The sequence below is a fragment of the Jaculus jaculus genome, chromosome 6, assembly GCF_020740685.1.
Source record: "Jaculus jaculus isolate mJacJac1 chromosome 6, mJacJac1.mat.Y.cur, whole genome shotgun sequence".
Taxonomy (NCBI): Eukaryota; Metazoa; Chordata; class Mammalia; order Rodentia; family Dipodidae; genus Jaculus; species Jaculus jaculus.
The window spans coordinates 77094194-77106723 of record NC_059107.1 but is presented as its reverse complement, the minus strand read 5'-3'; the positions used below and the strand labels follow the sequence as shown (position 1 = coordinate 77106723).

The window sequence follows — 12530 nt, the reverse complement described above, 5'->3', positions numbered from 1 at the left end:
TCAGGTTGCCCCTTTACCTAGCCTCACTCTTCATCAGCCTCATTTTCCTGCTGGTGAACTTGACCTGTGCTGTGCTGGTGAAGACAGGAAACTGGGAGAGGAAGGTTATCGTCTCCGTGCGAGTGGCCATCAATGACACGCTCTTCGTCCTGTGTGCCATCTCTCTCTCTGTCTGCCTCTACAAAATCTCCAAGATGTCCTTAGCCAACATCTACCTAGAGTCCAAGGTATGGTGGGAGCCCAATCGAGGACCCTGTCATGAAACTTTTTCTGAAAATGGTTCTCTGGTTTGCAAACAGGACATGATAAATTGTTCACGCCTGTGTTTGCAAATGATTAGCCACATTGTGGTCATTGTAACGCAAGGGTGTGTGGTTCACTGAACTTTGTGTAAGAAGTGTTCTGTTCCAGCTGGCTTAAAGTGTGTCAGAGTGTGTACAGTCCCTGGCAGAGTTCAGTGTCTGGTTCAGAGCTACAATTATTTAACCATTTATTTGTACATCCATTTGTGTTTTAATTTTCTTGTGGTGCCGAGGATCAAACCCAGGGCACATGCTAGACAACTGTTCTACCACTAAGTGGCAGCCCTCAGCTCTTAAAAGTTGATATTTTGAGACACAGTCTTGTTAATATTCTAGCTAACTTTGAACTCACTCTCTCTAGTCCAAGCTAGCCTCTAATTCATGTTTTTCCCACCCCAGGCTTCTGAGTCGCTGGGATTACAGGCCTGAGCTACCAAACCTTTCTGAACCTGTATTTTAAAGATCTAGTAGGACTGCTTGTACTAACAACTCTACCAGCAAACATATTTAGTATTTAATGTGCCCTGGCCCCTTGATAAGCACTTTTTTTTTGAGGTACCAGAATCAAATCCAAGGGCACATTGTATACTTAGGCAAGTACTCTACCACCATGTTACATTCCCACACCTTTAAAAAAAATTTGGGGGCTGGAGAGATGGCTTAGCGGTTAAGTGCTCGCCTGTGAAGCCTAAGGACCCCGGTTCAAGGCTCAGTTCCCCAGGTCCCACATTAGCCAGATGCACAAGGGGGCGCACGTGTCTGGAGTTTGTTTGCAGTGGCTGGAAGCCCTGGCACACCCATTCTCTCTCTCCCTCTATCTGTCTTTCTCTCTGTGTCTGTTTCTCTCAATTAAATAAATAAAAAATGAACAAAAAATATTTAAAAACAGAAAGAAATATCTGTTGACTCAACTTAAATGTGACAATTTATAAAAAAAAAAAAATTGGGGTTAGGATCTTACTAAGTTGTCCAAGCAGGCCTTGAACTTGCAGTCCTCTTGCCTCAGCCTCTCAGTAGCTGGGTTAACAGGTCTGTACCACCAGGTTTAACCGGATGAATGTCTTCTATGTGGGAACTGATGTCATCCTTCCATCTTGATGGGAACAGGTAGTGTTATAATCCCCACTTCACAGATAAGGAGACGGAGGCACAGGGAGGTCGAAGAGCTTGTCCCAGACTGTATTTGTGCCCCCTGAGGTAGGCCCTGGCTTGGGCTCACCAGCTATGCCTGCCAGCCAAGAAGGTGCAGAGCCAAGGTTGATGTGGGTGGTCAAAAGTCAGGGTCTCCACCACCTATATTGAAGCCATGTTGGCTCTATTCAGCCTGTTCTCTTCAGCAGCCTCACCTTAGAGGTAAGAACTGTTCTCGGAGTTAGGAGAGCATCCGTGTTCCTGGCTCCAGGACGGAGCCTGAGAAGAGCTGGAGGGAAACTTTTCCCTCTTCTCTTTCCCACCGCCCACCCTCACCTCCCGGACTCCATGTTCTCTTTCTCTATCCAGAGTTGCAAAGAAAGATATGGAGCTACCCTGTGCTGCCAAAATGCTTCTGTCCAGCCGGGTTCTAAATCTCCGACAAATATGAACACTAGCTCAGAAGCCAGGTTCATTGTGGAGCTGGGGAGCAGTGCTGGGCTCCCACTGGCCAGCAGAACCAGCCCCAAGCACCCCCCCAACCCCCCCCCAACCCCCCCCCCCCCCCCCCCCGTCTCCATCCCTGGCACTTCATCTCTCTGGAACTGGTCTTTCACTGGGGAAATGGCCAGGGGATTTATCCAGTGTCTGCATCTGAATGAGAACCTGTGGCTGCTCAGCTGTCCCCCTTCCTCCTTTGGGCTCTTTTGGCCCTCTGTGGCTTTGGTAAAGATTTTAGGGTGTTGGTCTCATCTGTGTCGTTAAAAGTAGTAGTATGAAGCCCTCACTGGACATCCTGGGTTTCAGCAGAACTCTCACAAATTCTACATTTAGCAGGACAATCATCTATAAACTCAGATTAATTTTATGCTTGATTTTGCCTTAACTTTCTGTTATTCCTCAAACATGAGGAATGGCACCTGAGATTGTTCTTTGGTGCTTGCACATGTGTGTGTGTGTACGCACATGCACACACACACACACACACACACACACACACACAATCAGCTCTAGTTTTCTGTGTTTGGTACTGTTAACTACCATCTATTTTTAAATTTACTTTTATTTATTTATGGGGAGGTGGAAAATAGGTGTGTCAGGGCCTCCAGCCACTGAAAGTGAACTCCACATATCTGCCACTATTTGCATCTAGCTTACATGGTGTATTAGCCATGGTTTTCTAGAGGAACAGAACTGCTAGAATGAATTATACAAAAAGGATAATTTATTGGATTAGCTTACAGTAATCCAATAGCAGTTGCAGGCCCAAGAATCACGGAACCTGGTAGCTGCTCAGTCCATGTGGCCAGATGCCTCAGCAGTCCCAACCCGCCACTGCAGATGGTGCGGGGAAGCCCAGAGGCTTCCTGAGCTGCTGGGTTTCGATCCACGTGGGTCTTCAGTTGATGCTGATCTTCAGTCCGTGCTGGTCTTCAATCCACGCTGGAAGGCAGCAAGCAGCTCCGGCAGCCAAGTGGGAAGAAGGAAGGGGCTTTTTTCACCCAGAGCTTCCTTATATGAAGTCCCCCTCTGAGCAGGGCCTCCCATTCTGGGGAAAGGGCTCACTCTGGGGGAAGGACTTCCTCCTTAGTTTATCCTTCCTGGAAGCAACCTCTGAGACCCACCCAAAAGGGATTTCTGTGGATTACTAAACAGATCAAGTTGACAACACCTTAACCATCACACATGGGTTCTGGGGAATTGAACCTGGTTTCTTAGGCTTCACATGCAAGTGCCTTAACTACTAAGTCATCTTTCCAGCCCACTACCATCTATTCTTGCTAGTTGTCCTTTAAGTGACTTTAGAAATTGATAGCATCATAAAGTGAAACCAGTCACAGAGCCCATGTGACTCCAACCAGAGCTTCATCAGGGGCTCAGCACTGGACTTTGAGGAAGAGCTCATGCTTTGTGCCCTCTTTGCAGTGTGTTCTCACCTAGCCCGTCCCTCCAAGACTGTATGTGTGCCCCCTGACATATGGCTTGGGCTCACCAGCTATGCCTGCCAGCCAAGAGGATCTTGTTGCTAAGCATGGGACTTAGGAGATTCAACAAGCCCTCTGATACTCCCTTCAGCCAAGGCCTTGGGCAAAAGGCCCATAGTCAGCCCTGTCACAGCTATCGCCAGACCCAGTCCCAAATGTGAGGAAGATGCCACAAGGCTCAGGGTGGGGTTTGAGGCCTGGCGGGCTCTGACAGCTAGTGACCTACAGTGCCTGCATGTGACAGCAGGGAAGAGAGATGGAAGAGACACTGGTGTGGGACCTGCTGCAGACCACCCCTTCTGGCTCTCTTCCAGGGCTCCTCTGTGTGTCAAGTGACTGCCATTGGTGTCACCGTGATCCTGCTGTACACCTCTCGGGCCTGCTACAACCTGTTCACCTTGTCATTTTCTCAGCTCAAGACCGTCCACTCCTTTGATTATGATTGGTACAATGTATCAGACCAGGTGAGTGGGGTCCCCATGAAATGCCACCTACATAGGGGTCATTTGCTTTGTGGTGGCCCATGTGTCTTGTTTCTGCTACTGAATAGTGTGTGGGGCTGGGAGTATATACCTAGAGAGGCACATTGCTGTGTGGCATTTTCATTCTCACCTGCCACATAAGACCATGGCATCTGCCTTGCCCCCCATTCATGTGTCTCCCAGGCAAACGAGGCTAGATATGTGTGCACACACATCCACACTTCACATCCCCTTTCTGCTTCACAGGGTTCTTGCCAAGAAGTACTCGTTTGTGAAAAATGTGTCCTTCTAAATGTAATATGATGTTATTAAAGGATAAAATTTGCAAAGATAAGTTGTATCCAGGTTTAAGAACACATCTAAAACTGTGACCTATGAGACTGTAATGGAGCATGCATACAGCATTTGAAAAACCCTTGACAAAAGTTCCATTCACTTCAGAAAGAAAGAACGCAAATGTATTTTCCACACCGTTGGTCTGGTGACCCCGTTTCTCTTCTTGAGCAGGCAGATTTGAAGAATCAGCTGGGTGACGCTGGCTATGTGGTGTTTGGAGTGGTGCTTTTTGTGTGGGAACTTTTACCTACCACCTTGGTCGTTTACTTCTTCCGAGTTAGGAATACTGCAAAGGACCTTGTAAGTAAAGGAACCATCTTATGTTCATACAAAACCTGCAAGTAGCATTTCTCCTAGCTTCTCAATAGAGGAGAGAGCTTCTTTCATCTCACTGTGAGAGAACAAATCCTGTGACTCTTTCATTAAGATTTTCTTTGCCTTTAATTCTCTCTTAAAGGAAATGTGGGGTTATTGGTTTAGATTTCACAAATGAGGTAAAAAGTGTATCTCATGGTCTGGGAAAGGCAACACAGTACTTGCTGTCCTCCAAACATGTAAGCTGTTGTTTCAGTAAGAGACAGACCCACTTCACCCCAGGGTGACAGAGGGTGACTAGGGAATGGGAGGGCAGGGAAGTGAGAGCATTACTGCGACCAGTGCTAAAGCTGCTCACCTAGTTTGACTACATTTCCGCTTAAGCAGTGTTCCGTTCATGTCTTTGTGGGGCCAGAGGAGAAGCTGTAACACCTGGCAGAGCAGTCTCCTGGGAGCCTGGCTGCAGCCATATAAGCTGGTGGTGTAGTTTTGAATCCCTCATCTGTACACTCATAAGGGCAGTGAGTGGATATTGGCTAGTGATAGCAGTGAGACCACAAGTAACGCACAGCTCGTACTCCACACCAGATAATGGTTTCTTACTCATCTCTGGGAAGTCACTACTGAGCCAGGCATCAGAAAGAGAGACTAGGGTGGAATAGTCACGCAGCACAGTGTGGGCCATGGGCCATTTGGACAGAGCACTGGCAGTGGCTTGGGCTGTGCCCAGGATAGGGTCCAGCACTGTGCAGTTGAAATGTTTTGAGAATTCAGTTTGTGGAAAAACAGGATGAAAGGATAAAAGCAGGATATAGAGATGGATAAGAATTTTGCCATGAACCCCCAAGTGACTATACAGATGTCTACCCACATTGGATTATCTGCTTTAGTTTGACTAATTTGGGATTTTTGTTTTGAGACAGGTCTTCCCATATAGCCTAGGCTGGCATTGAACTCTAGGCAGATCTTCTGTGTCTGCCTTCTGAGTGCTGGGATTATAGATGGGAGCCACTGCGCCTGGTTAGAATGGGCATTTTCAATGAGACCTTATGATTCATCATTGTAGACCAAGAATTTGTGTTGATAAAAGCAACAGCACTGAGTATTTGTGCTGAAAGGAAGACCCCCCCCCCATAAGAGTTACCTGTGTAGAAAGATCTTCTTCTTTGTCCCACAGCCACAGGCACTGTGTCTGAAGTATACTGATGATACTCTGTCCTTCCAGACAAATCCTGGGATGGTCCCCAGCCATGGATTCAGTCCCAGATCGTATTTTTTTGATAACCCCCGGAGATATGACAGTGATGATGACCTTGCCTGGAACATTGCTCCTCAGGGACTGCAGGGAAGGTAAGAACCCACTCTGACTGCGAGAGGCCTTGCCAGGAGGGAATGGCTCAAAGTGACAGCTCTGGCATAGGATCATGTGGCTAGGCCTGCACAGTGGTTGGCCGGCAGACCATTTCACTTGGAAGAACTGACAGGATTATTAAAAGCCTTTCCCTCTAGCCTCTCTATAGACAATGATGTTTCCTAAACAGTGTTCCATGGAAGACCATTTCTTCTGTAGCTGTACCATACAAATGCTGATTTAAAAAGAAAATCAGGGACTGGAGAGATGGTTTAGTGGTTAAGGTACTTGCTGGAAAGCCTAGCAACCTGAGTTTGATACCCTGGTACCCTCATAAAGCCAGACACGCAAGGTGGTGCATGTGACTGGGGTTCGTTTACAGCGGCTGGAAACTCTGGCACATCCATTCTCTCTCTCTGCTGGGTGTGGTGGCTCACATCTTTAATCCCAGCACTTGGGAGGCCAAGGTAGGAGGATGGATCACTGTGAGTTCAAGGCCAGCCTGAGACTACATAGGGAATTCCAGGTCAGTCTGGACTAGACTGAGACCCTACCTTGAAAAAAAAATGGGAAAGGGGGAGCTGGAGAGATTGCTTAGCTGTTAAGGCACTTGCCTGCAAAGCCAGAGGATCCTGGTTTGACTGTAGGACCCACATAAGCCAGATGCACAAGAGGGCACATGCATCTGGAGTTCGTTTGCAGTGGCTGGAGGCCCTGGTGTACCCATTCTCTCTCCCTCTCCTTCTTTCTTCCTCTCAAATAAATGAATAAAAATATATTTAAGAAAACTATTTCTAATTGTAGGACTTCTCAGAGCCTATAATAGGCAATGTTGTATGCTTTGAGTCTTCAAGAAGATAGCATTTGACTGTGGAATCACTCAGTAGAATGTGATCTTGGGGATGTAGGAGGACTTCTCAGATCATACCCAAAGCCAGGGAACATACTGAATGGTATCCACTAGAACTCTAATATATGCAAGAAGGACCCTGCATTAAAATGAAATTTGATTTACTAGACACTGCTCCAAGTTACTCAGAAGTGTCACCTCATTCATATTCTTTACAGTCCTGTGAAGTTCTCATAGTCCTGCTGGTCCTCATAGTTCAGATGAAGGCAGGCTAACTTGGTTGGGGTCAGGCTTCTGGGTCATGCTGCTGTGTAAGCCATGTGCATGGACCTGTCCTGATTCAGTCTCCCTTATGCTGTACTCGTATGCCAGGGTCCAGAGGAAGTATCTCCTTGCTTGAAAATGCACTTACAGGTTTGGCCCAGGCAGTTAAGTATGATAGTGTTCACAGTGGCATGCGTGGTGTACGTGACAGTGAATGAGATGCACTTGGCCACCGTCTTCTCATTTCCAGTGAGGACAGCACTTAGGAAGAGGAGGAAGGGAAGCACCTGCATACTAATGACTTTGCAGGCCTCGTGTTGTCCCATTCCCGCCCCCTTCCTCTGTCCTCAGCCTATAGAAGCTTCCACCATGCTCCCTGCCCAGTGACTATTGAGGCCTCTTTCACTGGACTGGAGGTTAGCGGGGCAGAGGGGCCAACTTAGTGCTCTCTCTGCTGCTCTGCCCTCAGCCCTCCCTCCCCTGCTCTGAGAAGCAGAGACTGCTTCTGATACAGTCCTTGGATAAAATGTTAATTGCTAAGTTTCTTTTATCATTTCATCCATGAAGAAGTGAAACTGTTTGCTTTTCACTACTAACAGTGGAAGTCCTTAGAAACTGAGAAAACACTGAAAAGAATCATGGTCAGAGACAGAGAAGGACGCAGTGTCCAGGGCCAGCAGATGTAAGTGTAGGCAGCAAGCTAAAGCACAAGGACTTCCCAGTGTCAGGTCCCTCTGAATCTGAGCTCCACTGCTTCCTAAAATGGTTCCCTCATCCAGGTACCTTGCTGCCTGGGTTTCCTACAAGCTGTGCTTGCCCCTCTGACCTAGCGGCAGCCTAACCCTCACTTCTCAGAAGTGACTGTTCTTGGCGTGGAAGAAAGGACCCCTTTACGTGAACTTAGGCAAGTGACAACAGTGAAAACAATATATTGAGTGCTTAACTATACTTAGATATAATTTTGTTTGCTTGCTTTTTCATGAGTAGTGTGTGTAGAATATGCACATGTATGTGTAGACACACTCATAGACATGCAGAGGCCAGAGTTGAATGTTGAGTATCTTTCCTCTATCACTCTGCATATTTCCTTGAGACAGTCTCTCACTAAGGAGAGCCCCAGGGATTCTCTAGTCTCTGTTCACAGAAGTGGGGTTACAGGCCTGTGTGGCCACAGCCAGCCATTCACAAAGGTCCTGGGGATTGGAACTCGGGCCCTCAAGCTTTAGCAAGCACTCTTACCCTGGGCCATCCCCACAATCCCTAGTTACAGCTCTCACCGCAGACCAACACGGAAGTTACTAATATTACCCCATTGTACAGATAAGGAAAACGTATTGAGACATGAGTTGTTTTTTGAAAGATACACAGAGAGTGTACTTCACTTCAGCATTCAGACATTATTTGTTGCTAACAAATGTTATACATAGGGCTGGATTCAAGTTCTAGGCACACCAGACTTCTGAAGAGTTCAGTAAATTGTGTGCAGGTGGCCAGCACTATACATAGCTCTGTTTTGTGGGGAAATGGGCTTCAAGAGGCTAACCTAAAGAACTCCAGGGGTGTCTGTGGCTAAACGAGATATGTCATACACACATACACTGTACGTTTCAGGCCTCTGAACTGTTTTGTTTTCCTTTTAAGTTTTGCTCCAGACTACTATGATTGGGGACAAGCTAACAGCTTCCTGGCACAAGTAGGAACTTTGCCACAAGACTCAACCTTGGATCCTGACAAACCAAGCCGTGGGTAGCAGCATCAACTGACACTTGTGGAAGAATCCTGTTGAAAAGCTTCACAAAGAGACTCAATGACAGCTGAATTTTGAGGGCACTTTTCCTTATAAAATAGGACTTGATTGTTACTTGTTAAAGGTTTTTAATGGCTCTGTAGGACCAAGCAATAATTTAGCTAGATAAACCTTTATTTTAATACTAATAAGCAAGCCTGGCTATTTCAGTGGGTATAATTTAAACTTTTTAAAGAAAATCTGTACTTTTATAAATATGTATTTTATATAACTTAATAATGCTAAAGTATACTAGGGTTTTTCCTTGAATGTTATTGCAATGTATGTTGTAGTTTGCACAGACTTTTATGCATAATTCACTTTAAAAGGTAGACTGTATGGTCTAATAGTTTTTTAAAAGCTTTTAGACTAAAGTATTCCTCAAATTCTTACCTCTGAACATCAATGAAGGTCACTCAGATTCTGAGCTCTACATTAGCCGACTTCTAAAATGAAATGGACATTCCATTAACTACCACTCCAGTGTTGAGCTAAAAGGAAGCAGTGTAGAATCAGTCTGTAAGTAGTTAGTAGTTTTTCTTAAATTTTGCCAAGTCTCATACTTCCTTCATCAGAGCACTAATGTACACACTCCGATGACAAGTGGATAATCTAAGATGTAGCTTACTTACACTATTAAACCTCCTCTGCTGTATTCATAGTGATTTTGCATAGTTTTTTTCAGCCCAGTGTAATTGAATGTCCACTACCTCAGGACTATGGCAAGACTGCACCTTTGCCAACCCAGCCCGTGTTCACTAAGTCAATGAGAAACTAAGAAGTCCCTATGGGGCATTAATAATAAACAGAGCTGGCCTTTGAGCCGAAACACTTTGGAATCCTGGTTTTTCTATAAAACACTTCCGTTATTTTTAAATAGCTTTCTGACCAGCCTATTAGAAGCTACACGTTGAAAGGGGTGGCACTGCCCTATGCCTGTTTCAGCCAGAGTGGAAATGACATGCTCCAGGCCCTCCAAGTGCCGTTCTAAGACTTCCCCCCAGGAGGCCCAACAGCTCTGCTTCACAATATGTATCTGGTTCTAGTGGAAGGACAGTTAGCAAACCCAAAGGACCACCCTGTGTTGCTCAGGGCCAGGAAAGGATGAGAGAGGAGCACCTGTGGTGGAATTCTGCCTACTTTAGATAGCTAGCTCTCCTGCTATCCAGGTCTTTGGGAACAGCCAGTCTCTGGGCTTTAATTTCCCAGGATCGAGTCTACTTCCCCCATTTTTATGGTATTCCAAATGGGTTCTGATTGCCTTTTCATTGTATAAAACACTTACCCTGAATCACCTTTCAATGCAGGGAACACTCTAGATCACTTGCCATGTAAAAGAGTTATTTGCCAGGGAGAATTCTATATCAGAACAAAACCTGCAGTGGGAAAGTTGCCTACTAATGTATTATAAGCTTTTACACCAAACTGTTACAGTGATTGTCATCAGTACACCCACAAGACTCACTTGATACAGCCAGTGCCCACAACTCCCAGGTCCTACCTTCAGCAGTTGTGGTGGTTTGAATGGTTGACCCCCAATACATTCAGAAGTTTTATTCAAGCTTGTAACTTGATGTTATTATGGGTGGAGCCTAGGGTTTGGCCCTAAGGTGTGTTTGGGGACAGATCTGAATTCCAGCCAAAGTGCAAAAGTGTGCAGAGTGCGTGAGCTGTGCCTGGGGTTGCAGGAGTGTGCTTGCTTATGTGCTGGTGGTGATACTTCTCTCTGTGGACCTGGAGCTTCACCTGGATCTGTAAGCTTCCATAAATCCCTTCCTCCTCTCAACTGTACCTGGTCTAGAGGTGCATCCCAGCAACTTGGATGTGACTGTGACAGCAGCCAAAGGCAGATATTTAAGCTCCTGTGATTGCTATACTCATCCTGTAATACATGAACACTACAATACTGTTACTACTGACTAAAAAATTGAAATGCTTTGCTTTAATTGATAGAAGCCATAATTGACTTTTATTACAAAGTTGCTATTTTATTTTGGGGGGAGATAAAAATGTTCTAAATGGTTATTCTGCCCCCCCCCCCTTTTTTAAGAATAATGCTACAACCCTTAAGTGTTGTGCTAGAATATGAACAGGGTGACTGCCACCTCCTTCTGTAGTGCACCACATGCATGCCTGTGAGGTGCTATAAGGCTGCTGGGGAAGGAAGACCGAGTTTCGTTGGTGCTCTGCTGAAAAAGCTGTTGCTTATGTGGGAAATTAAACACTAAGAAGGAAGGGGATGATTTTTAGTTAATGTTTAAGACATCATGAAAGTAGAACCCTGGTAATTTGAAGAGTAAAGTGCATGGGGCATTCCTGAAATCTCAACAGTATTGCTAGTTCAAGACCAGTCTGGGCTACATAAAAACACCTCGTCTCAAGAACAAAAAGTACCTGGAGAAAAGCAGTATTAAAAATTTGGTACCATCAGTCTGAGGTAACATGAAAAGATTGTATGTGAATGTTTCTAACTAGTGGAAGAGGTATTCACCTCTGCAGCTGAGAACTCCAGCTGATCGACACAAGAACCTGGCACTGGCACGTACTACTTTTTACAGTGAACATGTGGCATATTGCAGCTTTGAGCTGGAACAAGTTACCATACATGTACCTGTCACACCTAGTCATGCCAACTGTTGCAGTTACTTCTCATTGCTGGATAGACACCTGATCAGTATAAGCAGCTATGGGAGGAAAGGCTTTATTTCAGGCTTACAGATTCCAGGGGAAGCTTCATGGCAACAGAAGATGTCTCACTTCACACATCTCTAGCAGATAGTCAACTGCCAGCATCAGCAAGCCAGAGCTGACTGAACACACACCTAGGCTGGACTCAAGGTCCACCTCCAGTTACACACCTCTCCCAGCAGGGCTCTGCCTGCTGGAGATTAAGTAGGGAACTTAACTAGATATTCTTAATGGGCTAAAGAGATGGCTCAGCAGTTAAGGTACTTGCCTGTTAACCCTAACAACCTGGGTTCAATTCCCCAGTACCTACTGGAAGTCACATACACAAAGTGGTATATACATCTAGCGTTCATTTGCAGTGGTTGGAGGCCCTGGAGTACCTATTCTGTCTATCTCTCTCCATCCCTCTGATACCAAATTTTTAAAAAATGCTTGAGGCTATGGGGCCGTTTACATTCAAACGACCACACCATCTTTCTTGTTTTTCAAGGTAGGGTCTCACTGTAGCCCAGACTGACCTGGAATTCACTATGTAGGCTCAGGGTGGCCTCAAACTCACAGCAATCCTACCTTGGCCTCCCAGAGTGATGGTATTAAAGGCATACAGTCATGTGCCACCATGCCTAGCTACCTTATTTCTTTTCTTTTTTGTCGCAGCAGGGCTAGAACGCAGGGTCTTATGCATGCAAAGGCAAGTGCTGTACCACTGAGCTACATCCCGTCTTTGCCAACTGTGTTTTGACTCAATCAGGGACATTTGTAATAGCTGTGTAGATACTATTGTCTTCTGAATTACCAAACTCTGCAGTGCCTCGTTTACTAAAATTTAACTCCTCTTTGAGGACAGTGGTGTTTAGCCAGCAATTAAACTCTGAAGAGCAAAGGAATATGCCTTAGTCAATCTTGGGGCCTTTAGAAGCACTGGGAGAAAACTAATCTCATGTACCTAGTGGATATTACTAGGCCACTGTAGTTGTATTATGCTGGGGATCAAACCAAGGGCCTCATGCATGCTAAACAAATGCTTGCCAGTGAACTAT

General features: G+C 45.6%; 1 protein-coding gene across 1 annotated transcript in view; it reads left to right on the top strand.

Moving 5' to 3' along the window:
• The window catches only part of Gpr137b (G protein-coupled receptor 137B), a 37501-nt gene extending 27143 nt beyond the window's left edge, over nucleotides 1-10358 (top strand). Inside the window, exons 3-7 of the mRNA XM_004662186.3 lie at nucleotides 5-227; nucleotides 3733-3882; nucleotides 4408-4536; nucleotides 5777-5901; nucleotides 8658-10358. Of these exons, the coding sequence (XP_004662243.2) occupies nucleotides 5-227; nucleotides 3733-3882; nucleotides 4408-4536; nucleotides 5777-5901; nucleotides 8658-8766 (736 nt within the window). The 3' untranslated portion in view covers nucleotides 8767-10358. The remainder of the gene's footprint in view (nucleotides 1-4; nucleotides 228-3732; nucleotides 3883-4407; nucleotides 4537-5776; nucleotides 5902-8657) is intronic.
• Nucleotides 10359-12530: the final 2172 nt, after the last annotated feature.